The sequence below is a fragment of the Galendromus occidentalis genome, unplaced genomic scaffold, assembly GCF_000255335.2.
Source record: "Galendromus occidentalis unplaced genomic scaffold, Mocc_1.1 scf7180000077428, whole genome shotgun sequence".
In the NCBI taxonomy this organism is placed as follows: Eukaryota; Metazoa; Arthropoda; class Arachnida; order Mesostigmata; family Phytoseiidae; genus Galendromus; species Galendromus occidentalis.
The window spans coordinates 146,156-163,066 of record NW_003805416.1 but is presented as its reverse complement, the minus strand read 5'-3'; the positions used below and the strand labels follow the sequence as shown (position 1 = coordinate 163,066).

General features: G+C 51.2%; 2 protein-coding genes across 2 annotated transcripts in view; both read left to right on the top strand.

Annotated features, from left to right (window-relative positions):
* Positions 1 to 4,439, top strand: part of LOC100902408 (putative sodium-dependent multivitamin transporter) — a 6,311-nt gene extending 1,872 nt beyond the window's left edge. The window contains exons 2-12 of the mRNA XM_018639260.1: positions 370 to 441; positions 553 to 797; positions 893 to 981; positions 1,131 to 1,335; positions 1,480 to 1,633; positions 1,779 to 1,919; positions 2,011 to 2,171; positions 2,265 to 2,432; positions 2,536 to 2,690; positions 2,820 to 2,971; positions 4,232 to 4,439. Coding sequence (XP_018494776.1) covers positions 557 to 797; positions 893 to 981; positions 1,131 to 1,335; positions 1,480 to 1,633; positions 1,779 to 1,919; positions 2,011 to 2,171; positions 2,265 to 2,432; positions 2,536 to 2,690; positions 2,820 to 2,971; positions 4,232 to 4,439 — 1,674 coding nt within the window. The 5' untranslated portion in view covers positions 370 to 441; positions 553 to 556. The remainder of the gene's footprint in view (positions 1 to 369; positions 442 to 552; positions 798 to 892; positions 982 to 1,130; positions 1,336 to 1,479; positions 1,634 to 1,778; positions 1,920 to 2,010; positions 2,172 to 2,264; positions 2,433 to 2,535; positions 2,691 to 2,819; positions 2,972 to 4,231) is intronic.
* An 831-nt stretch (positions 4,440 to 5,270) lies between these two features.
* LOC100898120 (monoglyceride lipase) lies at positions 5,271 to 16,468 on the top strand. Its single transcript, XM_003742617.1, has 7 exons — positions 5,271 to 5,390; positions 10,814 to 10,949; positions 14,158 to 14,267; positions 14,516 to 14,756; positions 15,357 to 15,561; positions 15,719 to 15,850; positions 16,285 to 16,468. The coding sequence occupies exons 2-7, from the start codon at positions 10,819 to 10,821 to the stop codon at positions 16,399 to 16,401; spliced, it is 936 nt and encodes a 311-aa protein (XP_003742665.1). The 5' UTR covers positions 5,271 to 5,390; positions 10,814 to 10,818; the 3' UTR covers positions 16,402 to 16,468.
* The last annotated feature ends 443 nt before the right edge of the window (positions 16,469 to 16,911 follow it).

Below are 16,911 nucleotides of genomic sequence, written 5' to 3'. Positions count from 1 at the left end.
AGGTGGTCGGAGGTACATTCATCCCATGACCCGATCCCGACAAAACTCAGCCGGAATCGGCGTGGAAAAGTTTGGGAAGGGAATCAGCTGATCAATGGTCCAGCCATGGCACAGACAAGCAAACCGACAACGACTCCCAGATCACGTTTCCATCACTCCATACGTACCCGTCCATGCATTCGACAGCAGCGGATGGGAACTCGAGACTGCTAAGCCATAGGCAGGCCGCTCGGAGCTAGAGGACTATCGCAGATAGAGCTCTCGAAAGGAAGCGTGGTGTCTTCTCTCGTACACTCGATTTCTTCCCCTCAGCAAGAGACAGGGAACAAAGTCGAGCTTGAACTCGGAAACCGCTGCCCTAAATTTCAGGCTTCTGCAGGATCCTTGACGAGCAAATTGAGGAGGAAATCAAGGAGAAGCCTCCTCCTCCTCCCACGGCAGGTAGGTTTTCGCATTAAGCCCGAAGCCTCCGCTGTGATTCCCCCGGCGCCTCACTCAGAATTTCGCTTCGACTTGTCAGAGCTAAAGGATTTTGGGATCTTTTCCTCCAAGGGACATGTCGGCACCCGACTCGACAACCTTGGGGCCGTTGGACTTCTCAGTGCTCGGTCTGACTTTGATCATCTCGGCGGGAATCGGCATCTACTACAGATTTTCCGGTGGTAGACAACGGACGGCCAAAGAATACCTTATCGCCGACGGCAACATGTCGGTTCTCCCGGTAGCATTCTCGCTCATGGCGAGTTTCATGAGTGCTGTGACGCTATTGGGAGTACCAAAAGAGAACTATTTCCATGGTGAGGGAATTTCCCCTTTTACTGCACCCAGCAGAGCCGACTCCGGTCGAGGAATTCCTACTATATCTACTCGTACACATGATTTCGATTTCTAGGGACCGAGTTCTTCATCATAAACATAGCTTATATCATCGGGACACCGATAGTTTGTTTCGTCTTCCTTCCGGTCTTCTACCGACTACAGGTGGGCCTGAGGAGAAGCTTCAGAGAGAATCATCCTCTTCGATATATGTATCTCCCAGCGAAGGCTGAATCCACGTGACGGTCTTCTATTCTCATCGAATCCCACATTTCCAGCGAGGAATCAGCTTGACCAGCTAATGTCTGTTGCAGACCGTGAGCGTATACGGATATTTGGAGAAACGGTTCGGCAGACCTACAAGACTCCTCTCTTCCGGCATATTCATCGTTCAGATGGTGTTCTACATGTCGGTTGTGCTTTACGCTCCGGCTGTGACCCTGCAGGCAGTCACAAGATTGTCGAGGTGGTATTCGATCATTAGTGTCGGGATAGTCTGCACTTTCTACTGCACAATAGGTGAATTTCGAGGAGGAAATCGTAGAAGGTGACACAGAGAATCAACGGCCGGATCACTTGAGTTGAATTTGGATCCGGAAATATGATTGAGAAATCTTCCTTCGCGAAGTCTACAAGGCTCGAAAGACATCTTCATGATTCCAGGAGGCATGAAAGCTGTTCTATGGACAGATCTGTTCCAGTCGTGTTTGATGTTTGCTTCGATGTTCGCTGTGCTTATTGCTGGCACATATCGCCTTGGAGGCCTATCGAATGTGATGCACGAGGTCATTGAAGGTGGTCGGTTCAACTACGGCAGGTGAGTTCTGGAGACTCCTCGTGAGGATCTCGAAAACCGTCTCTTGTACTGATTTTTGAATGTGCTGATGACGACAGGGATTACTCCGATCGCGGACTGCTTCTCGTGGACGCTATCCGGAAAATTCACGAGACTTCTCCTACAGTTTCTCATTTGACCCCGAAGAGAGACACACTATTTGGTCTCTGGTTTTTGGAGGTCTCTTTGTATACATGTCGCTATATGGTGTGAATCAAGCACAGATCCAGAGACTCCTATCGGTCAAAACTCTCGCACAAGCTCAAAAGTAAGCGTTTATATCCTACTTATGCGACAGATCTAGGAACCTGTCTCCCTATCACGGGAACTAATGTAGCTCCCGCCTCGGCAACTTCCAGGGCTATGTTCATTCAGTGGCCTATCTTGACGATGTTATCATTCACGTCTTGTTTCACGGGACTCGTGATATATGCCAACTTCAGAGGATGTGATCCATATGTAACCGGGAAAATCCAGTATCCCGATCAGATTCTACCGTACTTCGTCATGAAATACCTGGGTAGCTCTTCTCTACTGCTCGATGAGAAAACTGATTCTGCCTGAAGTCACTTCAGATGACGAATCCGATTTACGCTCCTTTCCCCCTCTTTAGGGGGGATACCCGCTCTACCTGGCTTGTTCATCGCTGGAATATTCTCGGGTGCTCTGAGCACCGTTTCCTCCGCCATAAATTCCCTCGCTGCCGTAACATTCGAGGATTTCGTCAGGCCGATGTACAAAGAGGGAACAGCTCATGAGGGGCTCCTCATCAAAACCATCGGTAATTCAATGCCGCCGCGATACCGGTTGGTGTCGATACAGGCCGGTCAGTCCAAAATCTAGCATCATGGATATCGTGAAATGGTGGGACTCTCATACTTCAGCCCTATTCTACGGTGTGATCTGCGTTCTCCTTACGGGAATCGCTGAACGCCTCGGAGGTGTTCTGCAGGCTTCATTCGTGTTCTTCGGCGTTGGGGGAGGACCCCTGCTGGGCGTCTTCACCCTAGGAATGTTGTCACGGCGAACTGGTCAAAAGGTAAAATTCACGTCTCGAGAAGCATCAAACGAATCGTATCCTGGAACCGTGGTGAGCTTTCCGAACGGTTCAAATCGACGGAGAGACTTACTCAGCGGTAAAATATAAATTCGGTCTCTTTATCGCCAGGCCGCGCTGTCTGGGATCGTATCCGGTCTGCTTTTCGGACTCTGGATCGGTGCCGGTGCCCTGTTCGAGGCTGCGAAACCGAATATGCTTCCACTTGATAACCAGCGGTGCCCCGAAGAACTCGTTGTCAGGAACGCCACCCTTATTCTCTCGTGAGTGGAAGCTTCTTTGCCTATGACTAGTGTGTCTGAGCTGCATCAAATAATTTTCGCGTTTCTCACGCTATCGTTTGGCGTCAGGCGAGAACTTTTCCTCGGACAGACAAGATCTGGGTATATTGATGTCGAGTGAAAACTCATACCTTACCGAATCTAAATATGGCTCTGGATGAGGGAGCTTCCTGCCAGAGCAATAACCCTTGGAGTTGGGGTCGAACTGAGACCATAAATTCCGGTCTGACGGAATGGCAGGAAGCACTCCCAGGACTGTAATGAATGAGCTTGACGTGGCGTCGACGCTGAGGAAACGGTCGTTCGCGCCAGTGGCTCTCAACAAAAACGACTTCCGTCGCCAGAGCTGAGGGGGAATTTTGTCGATTCGGTTGACAACAGCTTGCTAGAGAGAGAGCTCGGAGTCTCGAACAACAATATTCGAGCGTGCCGCGCGGCTCTTATCGCAAAGGTCGAGGGAGAAATTGCGGCGAGCGGCTCGTGTCAAAGAGCAAAAGGTTTTGTCAAACTTGGATGGAGATATTCCTGGCAGCAACCTTTAGCCCGCCGGATATAGCTGCTTGCATCACGGAGCGGTATCGTTGCATGTCTGATTAAACGGCTCCTGGGAAGACGTCTCGCTTAATCCGCTCCCTAGACGGTACTCGATGGACCCCACGAGCGAGGTCTGGGGAGGGTTGGGCGCCAGTATCTCTCTCATCTCTCACAGAGGAATATGTACATATCTCTCGCGAGATGTTCTCACTGAGGGTCCGACGAACGAAATCCCTCCACCGTGATCAGGTTTTATCAACTCGTACAGATATGTACAAGTGAAAACATCCGGAGGAAGAGGGACGCCAGAAAAAACGCGCGCTACAATTAATCGCTCGACCGGTAGCGCGGAAATCAAGGAATCCCCTCGGCTGGCAAACGAACATTCGGCGATCATTTCCGCCTCATAGGCCAGCACGGCTAGCCAAGAGCAAGACTTTCCTCGATGATATTAATTTTGGCGCGGGACTTTTTTCCGTATTCAATGTGGGCTCCGTGAGGCGCTTATCGATAAGAAATTCGTTCATGCCGACCGCGGCGAATATTTTCGTCCGGAACGGAACCGATGCTGATTTTTGCACTCCGTGCTCCAATAGTGACTAGATAGCTCAGAGATACTCGTGGGGAGTAGATGTTTTCCATTCGATTCCCTGACACTCTCCACTTTGTTCCCTTAGCAAGAGCTGAGGCATCAAAATTCTTTTCCAGAAAATCCTGCAGCTGGTACCTCCCGCTATGTAATATATCCTACCAGTGGTATACGTTCGCCGCGTGGCTACCGACAGTGCTTGTCGGCTTGCTGGCCTCGCTCGTTTGGCCGAACAAACTACCGGACGTCGAGCTGTACCTGAGTCCCATACTGAAGCCCGAAGTCAGCTGCGGAAAAGAATCTCCGACTCTGCGGATGCGCCTCTGAAGTTCCATAATATTTTTGAAGGGGGGGTGGCGCATAGACTTTATTTTTGGCAGCAGGGGCATTCATGAGGCATTAGGAATGCGAGAATTTTAGGAATTCACACCCAAATCTTTGCTGAATGAGAGCTGTGATGGTGAAACTCGCTGAGAATACAAACAAAAGCGAGGGTGTCAAGTTTTATCACGAGTTGTTGCGGGCACCGTGCGCGGTTGCTCTCGAATAAAAGCGTTGTCAGGTTATCATGAGGTGATCACTGACTTTGCAGCTAAGTCTGCCCAGTAGGATAAATCATCACTTTTCTCCAAAGTCCTGGCGACCTTCCTCGCACTGACAGTACTGGAACTCCTCTTTCGTCGGTTGCTCGAGACACGTCGACTGGGGTGCGTCGACTGAGGCTTCTCGATTCCACGACGGAGATTAAGGATCCTTGGAGATTTCGATTCGCTCAGGATTCCGCACGCATCGGAGCGTAATTTCACGAATCGATGGCTCGGTTTTCTGCTATAACACTGACGGAGAGCTCCGCTGTTGAGATCAGCGTTGCAGTCGTTCCCAGTTCTCGAGCTCGAGCGATCGATGAGGAAAGTCAAGCTGACAACCGCGCAAGGTCCCAAGAATTTGAGGTGTAGCGCGACCGATCCTGAATAAGCTCAAAGCTTTTTTTCTTGACAGACACGCGGGGTCTCGATTGGTTCGAGGGATGGGACCAGACTAGAAGTCTTCCTCGGACGGCCGAATAGGTTCGAACGTGTGCTCTCACCCGACCTTCGCCCTCTCCTGGCGAGGGTCCACTGTGGTGGCGTGCAATAAGAGTACAGCCCCTTTAAACTTATAGCTGTCAGCTTCAACCACCAAGACCTATCAGTAACCAGTAGGCGACATCCGGAGGATTTGGTGTCAATTTTGCAATCGGTCGCATTGGAAATCGTCACAACTGGCTCCGGAATACAGGTGGGTTGCACAGGCCGGCAATCAGTTGGACTATCCGGAGCAGCAGCAACCGCTCGAAGCTCACCGTGCTTACCCCGTCGCACAGTTTCTGATGGAAGCAAGCACGACATTCAGGCACGCACTTATCATGCATGCGGAATTTCTGCGGAGCCCAATCGGTGTACCTAAATTTCAAATTCGGTCCCTGTCTTGTGCTCGGTCGCTTCGAGGGGAATCCGACTCCTTGATACAGCCATGGTTTTCCTCGAACGTCGCATACTCGAATTTCGCTCAGGTTGCTGTACAGGTCGACATTGGCACTGTTTGATTGTATCGACTTACTAGATATTCAACCTAGCTCATCCACCGGGAATCGTTCGATCTTCTCCGGGGATCATAATTAAAAATTGCCTTCGAGTTTCAAAAGTACCTTCAAGCTAGATCACAGGGAGAAAGACGAACTCTTTTGCTCAATGATCTCGGGAGCTTTCACTGGATTCGCTCGCTCCATGGGTCAATGTCTCGAGAGCGTAGGTTATCTCTGCTGGCGTCTCGAATAGCGAATCCTTCCCCCGTATTCTGATGTGCGAGGATCATTCCATTCGAGAAACGGTGAATCTAAATCGCACTCTTCCGTCGAAAGGAGCAAAGAAGCTTTCTCGTGGGCTCTCGTTTCTAGTTCGCCGCATGCACAAGAACATGGGGCACCTCTTATTTGTCCCGGGGACGATCGCTGAGCACATAGACAGATCGATCGAACCGAATTTCGAACGTGCACAGAGCTCTCGATCTACGACAGCAGGAAAATGAGCTTTCCCGAACAAGCTCGTCGGTGGGCGGACCGATAACGAGCTGGTTTGGCTTCAGTGCAGTGAACGTTCGATCAGGAAAGATCGCTGGAAAGAGATCTGCCCGTGGAAGCGCCGCGCCGTACTGCAAATTCACTCGGACCTAATTAGAACCAGGAAACAATTTTAGAACCCACGCTCCCGCTGGAAGCCGTGAAATCGCTGTGAACGTTCAATTCGGCCTTTGATTCCGAGGATAGAGGCACAGAAAAATGCTTAGTAGAGTCCCAAGTTCTCGGAATGATCCCCGCCGGGGGATTAATTGCTGTAACTCTTCCGTCAATATTCGTGCGATACTTCTACCCGCACCCGAGCGCGTCATCTAATGAGTCCTTATGCTCGAGATCGCTTGGCTGGTTTCACCATGGAATTCCATTGGATCGCATTCCGATAGTCTTGGGAAAAACATCGAAGGATCCCATGCACGGAACATACGTGCGATGCTAATTGATCATTCCATCGTCCTACTCTTTGGTGGTATGCTGCAAATGAGCATATGAGATCTCCGATCTATCGAGGCACCGAGCTATGCGGTATCTGTCAGAGGGCATTCGGAATCGATTACCAACTGTCGGCGAGCACGAAAGCTCTGACCTCGGATTTGACGAGAGAAGGATTTGTGGACTCGCTGCCGTCAACATCTTGTTGTCACGCCGAACGGTCGTCAGAGTCGAGATTTAGAGTGAGAATTCTCAGAAATATACTCGGTCCCTCTCTCGAGTGAGGTTATCCGCGATGTTGTCTTGCTTTCCTCTTGCACGCGATCTTTCACGAAGCGCTATGGAATACCTCAGTTCTGCGTTGGGAGAAATGAACGAACCCCCGTAGCTGTGATCAATTCTCAATGTCGAAGGGAACCAATCAGATTAGCATTGGAAACGAAGTGACTTGAGATGCTGTGGTTGCATCAATCGTTCCCCTGTCTAATGCCCTAAGAAGTCTATTCAAATCCGCTAGTCTGGGATCGATCTCTTTGAATACGTCGATAAGGGTGACGTAGTTCCTTCGAGGTGTGCTTTCAGCTGGTTACCAGCAGACATGCCGACCGTATCAAGGTTTGGGATTCGACACACATTCATTGTGCGACAGCTGTTCCTCACCCCAAAGAAGAGCTGAGGAACGTTTGAATTCCGGAGCGCTTTTCCTAGCCGTCAAAAATGCCTCATTGTGCCGAAGTCGATGGAGCCCTCGGTGAGTGTTCGATTCTTCCGCCCCATGTCTAAGCCGACTCCCGGGAATACACCGATCTTTAGTAAAGTTCCTGAATTTCGGATATTTCGGTTTTCCGTGGTTCGAACAAGCAAAGATCTGATGGCGGTATCCTGACTCGAGCGTCTCGCGCACCGACGGGAGAAACTCATCGGGAGCGATTCACTAGTGGTTGGGGTGATCGGTCTTCACCCCCCAAAGACGAAAAAAATGAATTGTTCGGAAATCAGGAATTCTACGTGGCAGCCATCACGGGGAAATCGCTCGATGCAGCTTGATCGAGAAAAAAGCTGCGAAGAGTCAGCCAGGATTCGCCTGGTAGCGTCCACCGTAGGTTTCCATCACTACCCGTAGAATTGATTTTATGGCGGACTTCTCCGGGATGGGGAATAGGACTCTCTCGTCCCGTCCGGCAACAATCTGTCGAATCTCAGCTGTTAGACTTTCCTGTGGGGATCATTCCGGCTACATCGATATCATGCTTTCATGTCAAAAAGGTCAGAGCGGAACCGAACGGAGCACTTCCGAGAGAGTCACCATCATATCGAACAGGCCGCAGATGTCGTCCATCTCAAATGTGATGATTTGAATTAACGACCGGTACACCCGCACAACACTGCAGCGTATATTCGACGACCGCGAAGAAGGAAGTGGACGAGCGTCGATGATAATCCGTCATGAATCCGAGAATCAGATTTTAAGTAGGACTAATGCTTGAGATCCGATGATTGGCCCTGTCGTGATAAGATTCAGCTCTCGAGCCGAGTGGGTCGAGCTCGGTCTCGGCCCGGGCCGCCGCCTGGTCCCATAGTGAAGCGCTTCTCGCGGCAATCAGCGATCTACAATGCAGCGATTTGATCTCTACACCCGTGGCCTCTATCGCGCAGGGAGCGCTTCGAATCATTTGAGGGACTCTCAGCGAGGGCCACGCTGCGGCAGTCCTTCAAAGATATTTTTCCTCGAGTACAATCCGGTACTGCTTTTTTCATCGCGATCGACCCGCTCGAACCGAGGACGGTTGTGTCAGAATTTCGCGGAGCCTGTGGACTCGCGGCTCCTCTCTTGCTCGCTCCTGCTCCGATACGCATACCTTGCGTCGGAAAATATTGCATCATGTCAGCTTCCAATGTCAGGCGAGTTCGAGTGAGATATTCGATGTCAGGAGGACGTTCGTACGCATCTTGAATATTTCACCAGAAATGCGGTCTCCGATAAGGGGCAGCTGTTGGAGGATTGATGTAATAGATGGGCAGTTCTTAAAGACGGGCTTTTCCGAAGCTAGGGAATCAGAGACTCAAGTCGCGGAGAGCTGTGGCTGAGTGAGGCCGGTCTGTGTGAATACCCAGCATGCGTGCGAGAATACTTATTTGATTGATTCAATGTGGTATACCAGTACGAGTGACCGCACTCAATTTTCTCGTTGCTTAAGAAGAGAAATCGACGCGCAGTTTCCAACAGACGGGCATTCTCCGATGAACGGGCAGGTTTCGGACGATTGGGAAATAGACGGGAATGTCGTGCGATCCGAATATCCACGGTATTATGAATCAGCATGAATTCCTTGCCGTGAATGAGCTCCGGAAGTCCAGTGTGGGAGGAGACTTGCGCTGCTCCGTCGCGTCGTCTGGACCTAGGTCTCGCTCTGAGCGGCACCGGCGATTCAAGATATTCGGAGTGCGGAATGACCTCGAAGGCGGAAAGAATCGGTCCTCACGCGAGCAACATCCACGGAGGACAAGCGGAAACTCGCATTCGGACCAAAGCACCTCGAATAAGCAGGCTCTCGATCTCGAATCTCGACATGGATGTTGAGCAATGACATATGGAATGGCGGACTTGAATGCGGTGAATTTAGGGTTGTGCTTTTCACTGTGATGTGACTCGCGGAACCGTCAAAGGGATTATTAATCCCTCATCAACACGGTCGTGTCCGGGAAGACCTAGGGACTTACGAAGGAATCCAGTTTTGGGTTCTAGAAGACTTTCGGAAAGGAGGTGGAGAGGTAGATATTCCTCCGTGGAATGAGCATAAAGATTCCTCTACCCTGATACTGACAACTGATTCCCGAGTGTTCTTTCCCCGTCAATCGAACCAATTCTTCCCCCATAAGCTAGTAAGCTCAGAACGGAATATCCCGCCCCGAAGCTTCTCTTTCCGTGAAGCGGCACATCGAATCGTTCCGGACTTCACCTCCGCTTTGGTCTTCGCTTTCCGTGAGCTATCCGATCGCATCGATCCCGTCTCATTCTCTCGAGGCTTGCAAGAACCGTCGTATATTATCACGGATGGCAACACTTCTCCGCGGTCCTCGTTTTGGGTATGCTGCTAAATCGAGAACAAGCGCCGCGAGGTGCCGAGAGCGAGTAAAATAAATGTCAGAGAAATCGGGGCTCGTCGAAGACACGGGATGTCGGCCCACGATGCGAGCTCGGAGAAGTATCGAGCTCTCCTTGATTCTCCTTGGGAGCATGCCTTCCGCCTCCCTGAAGAGAGAACTCAGCTGACTCAGCAGTCTCATAGCGCCGCAATGTAATTACGGAACTCAGAGCAGTCGCAGAAGGGATCGCAAGGTCACCGAACGGCTTTGACATCGTTGCCGAGCTAGTCTCGCAAACCTATACGCCGGCTGGAATTCTCCTGAGCCGCCGCTGCCGGGATGGAGATTCCAAAGAATTCGACGCAGAGAAACTCGATATCGATCTATAACTGGGGATTCCGGGACGGACTCGGAATATAGCTTGCTGAACTCATCGAGCATATCTCCAATGCCATGTTCACGACCGCAGGGGCTGTCGCAGAGACGTGTTGATAGAGAATCCTTGTTTCATGACTGGCAATCACGATGCATGGTTGACGATCGCCGATGCGATCAGACGCTTTCCACAAAGTACTCTCTCTTGTTTGGAAAGCCGCTTGAAAGTGCGGCTTCACAGAAGTAGGAAAAAGTTCTGTCAGCCATGCCGTTCGGATGCTGTGCCGGGAAAAGTAGGTCGAATGATGGTGTCAATCCAGATGCGCATCCTTCTGTTTGTAAAAGCTCAAATTTTAGAATACTTGGTGGTCTTGATCAGAATCTATCGAGCTCATCCGGAAGTCTCTCTGTCGGAACGTCAGCCAGAGCGTGTGCCAAACAACAGGGAAAAATATGAGATCGATGATCTCAGTGTGGTACGATGAATTTGTCCACGTCGATCATGTGGCGGCTGTTTCCGCCAAGTCTTCCATTATTTGGCCATGCCATTTTCGCTGTGTCGGAACGTCCCGTATTCATGAAGGGAATAGAATGATACCTACCCGTTTGAATATCGCAGGTGGCTGTCCAGAATTGCTTGCGGGTAATTCTTCGAGCGCTGGATAAAGTTATTCCATTCCGTCTCTATTCCCAGATGCCATGGGCAACAAGGTGTCGCCGAGCCCGGACGACCTCCCGCCCGTCGAAGACTCGTACGAGCTACTGTGCAAAGATGGCAAGCGGAAAATTTGGTGCAAACAGTGGAAACCCAACAATATAGAGAAAGCGAGGTAAAGTACTCTGTTTTGGCATCAGTTCCCATCCGATGAGCATCCGCTTCGATTCACGAGGAAGCCGGAGGAGGTCCTTTCTTGCACGTCAATCTTCAATTTCCGCCTCGCGCCTCCCCCCAGTCTCGCGGAACCAGCATCAGACAGCCATTCAAGCGTGGATGATCCGCCCTTAGGAAGTGCTCAATGGGTCTCATTGCGCGTTTCCCCTCCCCAACGGTATATGAATGTGAACTTTCCGTGACAACAGTTTGAGAAATAAGAAAAATTCAAGATTCCACCACTTAGGCTTAGCCAGTGTGACCGCATTCGTGACCGCATCGCGCCGCGAGCCGGAGCACGTTCGTGTTGCGAGTTTCTGGTCTCCAATTTACGCAGAGTATCCTGTATCATCCGAACGATCACCGACCGCAGAAACTTCAGATGAGGGCAGAACAATCATCCCGACGTTCGGAGCGATGTTTCTCCACATTCGTTCTCTTTGCTGACTCGGGCAATCTCTAATTTGGAATTTCGGCTCAGATGCTCGCTCGCAGCGTTGCAGCAACTGCTGGAAAACTCTTGGGTGTCGGTCGAAAACACCTGTGTTCCGCCGGAGCTGACTCAGTGTGGGTCTAAATCAATAAGCTCTCAAGTGAAGAAAAACGTGTCTCCTCTCTTCGAATCTCGTTACCCCGCCGGAAGACGCCGGAAGAATATTTAGCGCCAGCAAACAGGAAAAATCGCACCTGCTCCCCTCGATTCTCTCCCCAATTAAGAGCTTCACGCGCTCAGCATACGCGGCTCGAATACTCCGAGAGCTGGACCTTGGACTCCAGACTTTCCTCAGTTTCCATCTCTTCGTCTTTCTCTCCCTCTATGTAGAGGTTCTCGTAACACGGAACATGTACCTTAGGAGCTGAGAGTGGCAATTTCGGTGTCAGCTGCAGGGAGCAGCAGGAACAGAGGAGGCTTCGGATGATTAACTCCCTCTGGCCCCGGTACGTTCCTCCGTTCTCAATCTTCGCCATTCTTCTGTAACCGCTGCCGGCGCTGCCGCTCCGTTTCCTCCGTTCATTTTCCTGTCTGACGACGATTGAGAGCGACAGAATACGACTCTGCCGGTGCATAGTTTCGAGATGCCCGCACTGAATACGGTCATCGATAACGAAAAAGTCTATCGGACGCTCCACTCGACGCGATTCTGAAGTACGCTGTGGGAAGTTTCCCATCATAAGACTGAGGCGTGCGTTGTACCAGAAAAACTGTTGACACTACTGGAGTCTGAGCTCCGTGGCGTTGCGCTCGTTCGTCGGCTACCTTCTCGGCGAGCCTTGAGTTTTCCAGTCGGCTGGTCGCGGGTCTTCCAGTGCTCGCCCGCTAGCGTGCAGGGAAAATCCGCACTCCCCGAAACGTTCCTTCCGGACGGGCGATGACCTTGAATGCTCTCCCTGAGCGACCTTGGGAATCGACGAAAGGGAACACACGCCGTTTGCGATGACCTGCCGTCTGGAGTCTCCGTTGCGGCTCGCTCGTATAAATTGATCTCGTAAATCATTCAGCTCCATCAAGTTGTCATCTGAGAAATCTGCTCCAATTCCTGTCTCAGTCAATAATACCCAGACGCTCGCCGCGAACGCATCGGTATCTCTCGTTCATTCGCTCGCTGTGCGCGGAACATCGGTATCTTCCCCGCGCCATTCTACCATCAGTCGCTTGTCCGGAGCCCTGCGGCATCGGAGCTCCCCGTTCGGGCTGGTCGTCGGCAGAGAGCCAATAGTACAGAGCTCTCGAGCATCACTTACCTCGAAACTTCGTAACCAAGTGCGCGGCGGGGAGTCGGAAAATCTAAAAAGGGCTGCGCATCCCAATCAAAGATTTGGGTTGGGCTTCTCTAGGCTGTCTTGAGCGAGAAGTCGCCACGTCGGCGTCGGATCGACGTGGAGACCCAGCTACTCCTCGCGGATGAGTTCCAGAGACCCTTCGATGAGCCGGGATCGTACTATGGATAGAGACACATGCCGGAGTAAATCCCCGAAGCCGTGGTCTCCCTCCGGAACGAATGCATCGCGAGGAGCCGGAGATTAGAAGAGGCCAATCGACGAGCCACATGAGGGATTATTCATTCTTTCGATGATTCTCAGATATTCACTCATTCACCAGGGATTCGAATTTCTCTCCCTGTAGTGATTATCGATCCAGGCATCTGATCCGTCAGATTGCCGAAGTTTTTGCTCGGGCTGTTTATGCTGCCATCCTGGACCGCTCGAAGCTCCATCCTCAACGGAGGATAATCTAGCAAGGTCGCCACATCATATGCTCCCCCTGAGGTCATCGAGACTCGCGCAGAGCCATGGAGAAATCAAGGGGGGTCTTGTTCCGTGATATAGCGAACCTTGCGCTTGCTGAGGCATAAATCCTCCCACGAGGGAGCCGCGCGGCCCAGGAACACAGAGAAAGACTCTAATGATACAGCCATACGTTTTCCTCGTGGTCTGACTGGACCCTCGTCCCAACTCCAATTTGTTCATCTGTCCCCTCGTAATATCGACCATTCGTTCTGAGTGAGCTCAGAGGATACTTCGGCCATTACGAATGGCGGAAGGTTTAGCCTGTCTGGTGCGTCCCTGTCCTGTGACGCGCTGGGAACACGTCGCATCGTAGTGACCTTGAATCGATTTTTATCCTCTGCTGGGGTCGTGACAGAGTGGATGGGCGTCAACGGGAGCGAGAGCCACAAAAATACGGAGATGAACGCTTTATCGGAAGACACCCATTCGCGCCGGAGACGGAACTCATTCTGGAAAATGGAGCCACTTGGAGCGGAAAAAAAGATCCGAAGCCAGAGGAAACGGCTCCCGGGAGCAAGGAGATCGGTATGAGTCCTGTGGGACGTTGGTTTCAGACGTTCAGGAAACTGGAACAGAGCGATCACGTACACGAGCTTATTGCCGAGCATTTTTCAGGCGGAAGAGGATCGCCGAGAACTCGTTTATCGAACTCGGATCGAGGCTCATCCAGGGCTCATGACGGCTCGAGCCAATTTCCCGGTTCAGTGCGACCGAGAGGTCTCGAGGGTGGAGACAATAATTTTCCAATCTCCGTGTTCCTCGGAATCACCGGGGAAATCATAGCGGGAAAACAGTTCCGAAAAGCGTGAGACGTTATTTCTTTCCATGGAAGACTTCGGCAGTGTACCCTCTAACTCCTCGGTTTGTTGATCTTCCAGATGTGCCATCTACATCTGCCACGGCTTGGGTGAACACTGCATGGTGTACGACTTCATCGCAAAAATTTGGGCGCAGAAATACGATGCTCTTGTGATGGCCAACGACCACAGTGAGTACCTCATCGAATCGTTTATGATACGGCTCCAACACGGACCGCGCCCCGTGGAAACGAGCCGTGCGAATATTCAAGTCGAGTCGTGACGCGAACTCACCGGCTCGTTTATCGGAGATGAAGAGTTCGACGGCTGATCACTACCCTCATCACGATGAGATATTATCGTAATCGTCACCTTCGTGCTGAGGTGACGTTTTCGACTGTCTGATGGGCTCTAATCGTGATCACTATGCGTGTTTCAGTGGGTCACGGAAGGAGCGAAGGCCAACCCCGCGCCTACACCGACAGTCTCTCCACATTCGTATCGGACGTGCACATGCATATAGAAGAGGCTTATCAGAAATTGCAAAAAACTCCCGAAGAGCTGCCGCTGTTTATTTTTGGACACTCGATGGGAGGCGCAATCTCCCTGCTTCTCGCGCGGGAGAATCCTAAACGTATCACTGGAGGGCTCATGCTCATGGGACCGCTGATAGAATACAGGTTCGTAATAGATGATCGGCTCGAACCGCTAGAGCTAAATAAACTGATCTGAGCCTCAGCTCGGGCGGTGAGCTGGTGCGCTCGAGCAGAAAAGCGTACAGTTGATGCCCCAAAAACCCTTGGAATCCGGCGAGCCCTGCCGAGAGCCTCCGAGTGCCTGTTCTTTGACTGCGAATTTTTCCCGGCCATTGTTTTCCATTGAGGGCGACCACAGGCTCCGGAGTCGGCCGCCTTGTTCTCTGCTTCGCTGATGGAATCGCTTCGTCGAGCGCCATTCTGATCGGAATCCTCATGAATTTAATCCGGTGTCATTACAAATGATGCTGCACTCCCTTTATATCCGAGCACGGGAGCGTGTGCATGAACAACCGTAGTCCTTTCTGATTCTAATCGAGGTCGAGAGACTCGTCGCGTCGGTGCAGAGGCTCGACCGCTCCCGCGAAAATCCTCGGAGTCAAAATAAGGTCCCCCTCGAATCCGCGAACTTCTTTTCGGGCAAGGTCATCTTACCGAACGACGCGAAGGTCCGCTTCACAGGCTCTATATCCCGGTCGGATGACGAAAGTTTACTTTTCACTGGAAGTGGATCTTCATTTCCAGCACATATAACCTGGCGAACCTCATAAAGTACCATTTGACGAAGACGATTGGGAGCATCCTACCCGCGAACATGCCCGCTTCGCCTTTACTGTATACAGACTGCGTCTCGGAGCCGGAGCAAGCTGCGGAATTCAATAAGGATCCTCTACGTTATCATGGATGGATACGATTCGGAATCGTTCGCGCCATGTTCAAGGCGGTCGAAGTTAGTGAATTCTGCTCGTAATGGGCGAAACTTTCGACCTTCAAGCTGAATGCTCTAATTTGTGATCGGAGGCGTCCGGGGCTCCCTCGGTATCTTCCTGGAGAGAAATGAGAGTTCTTTCCACTAAAAACTCGTTCCGCTCGCCTTCGCAATGCAGGAAATCCGGGACATGGCCGACAAGTTCGACGTCCCGATATTCCTTGGACACGGCACAGCCGACAAGCTCTGTTGTCCCACGGCGGCTCAGATCTTCATCGACAAGGCTGCTTCGAAAGTGAAAACGCTCAAGGTCAGCAGTTCGATAACCTCTCCCTTCCCGCTCCGTGAAACTAATGGCGAATAAGTGAATATTTATCTAGGCAGTTTTTGTCTTCTCTGCTCCCCACTGGTGCTCTAGGAGTCCGCTTTCTCGCTCGCCTCCCGTCGTCCTGGTACCCCTACACGCACTTACTTCATTCGCCGGTCGGTCGGTCGATCAGACTATAGCGAATATCGCTGTACCGGGGGAATCGGCGGACGAGAGTGGACGCTGTACATAAGAAGCAGAAGAAGCTATCGGCCTTGACTTTCGGCGCTCGCCGCCGCGCCGAGTGAATTTGGCTTCGGCCCAAAAGCCAACGAGAAACTGTTCACAGTTATATCAACGATTCATAATCCTGACAGCCAGAGACGCGCTGACTGGCTCTCTTGTATTGACTCCCATGACGGTACTTTCGTTTTCAGATATACCAAGGTGGCGCTCACTGTCTCTTCCACGAGTTCAAGAGCGGAATCCGCAACGATCTGATCCGTGATCTGGACGAATGGCTGCACGATCGCATGAAGGCGACGGGAAGCTAAGCAGAGTTGGAAGTTATCGGATGCCTTACGGCCAGCTTCTGATTGAAGCTGGATATCGCCAGACTCCATTATTCAAAGTTCCCGTCATCGCGGTGACGACTTTTGGCGACTCTGAATTGATTATTATGATCCATACACTTATGATTCAAATTTCTCAAGCACCTCGATGTACACTCCGTGTTCTCCCAGACCTTGAAAGTAATCGACACTATCTACTGTAAAATATGGCAGAATACCAGGGACCAGAATCGACTTCCAACCAATCCAAAAAGTTATGTGAATACTATGAAGTCGACTGAACCTCTATCCCCCTGGCAAATAATCCTTTGGGAATCGCGGACATCAATAGGCTATGGTTTTCAGCTAGGCTAGCGCTAGGTATTAGCCAGGCATTTTTCTGGAGGACCTATGCGGGTCGTGCAGGCTACGAATGCGCTCACCTTGACACCTATCCACGAAAAAAATACTAATGTATTATTTCCTGTGAATAGTGTACTGAAGCACGTTAAA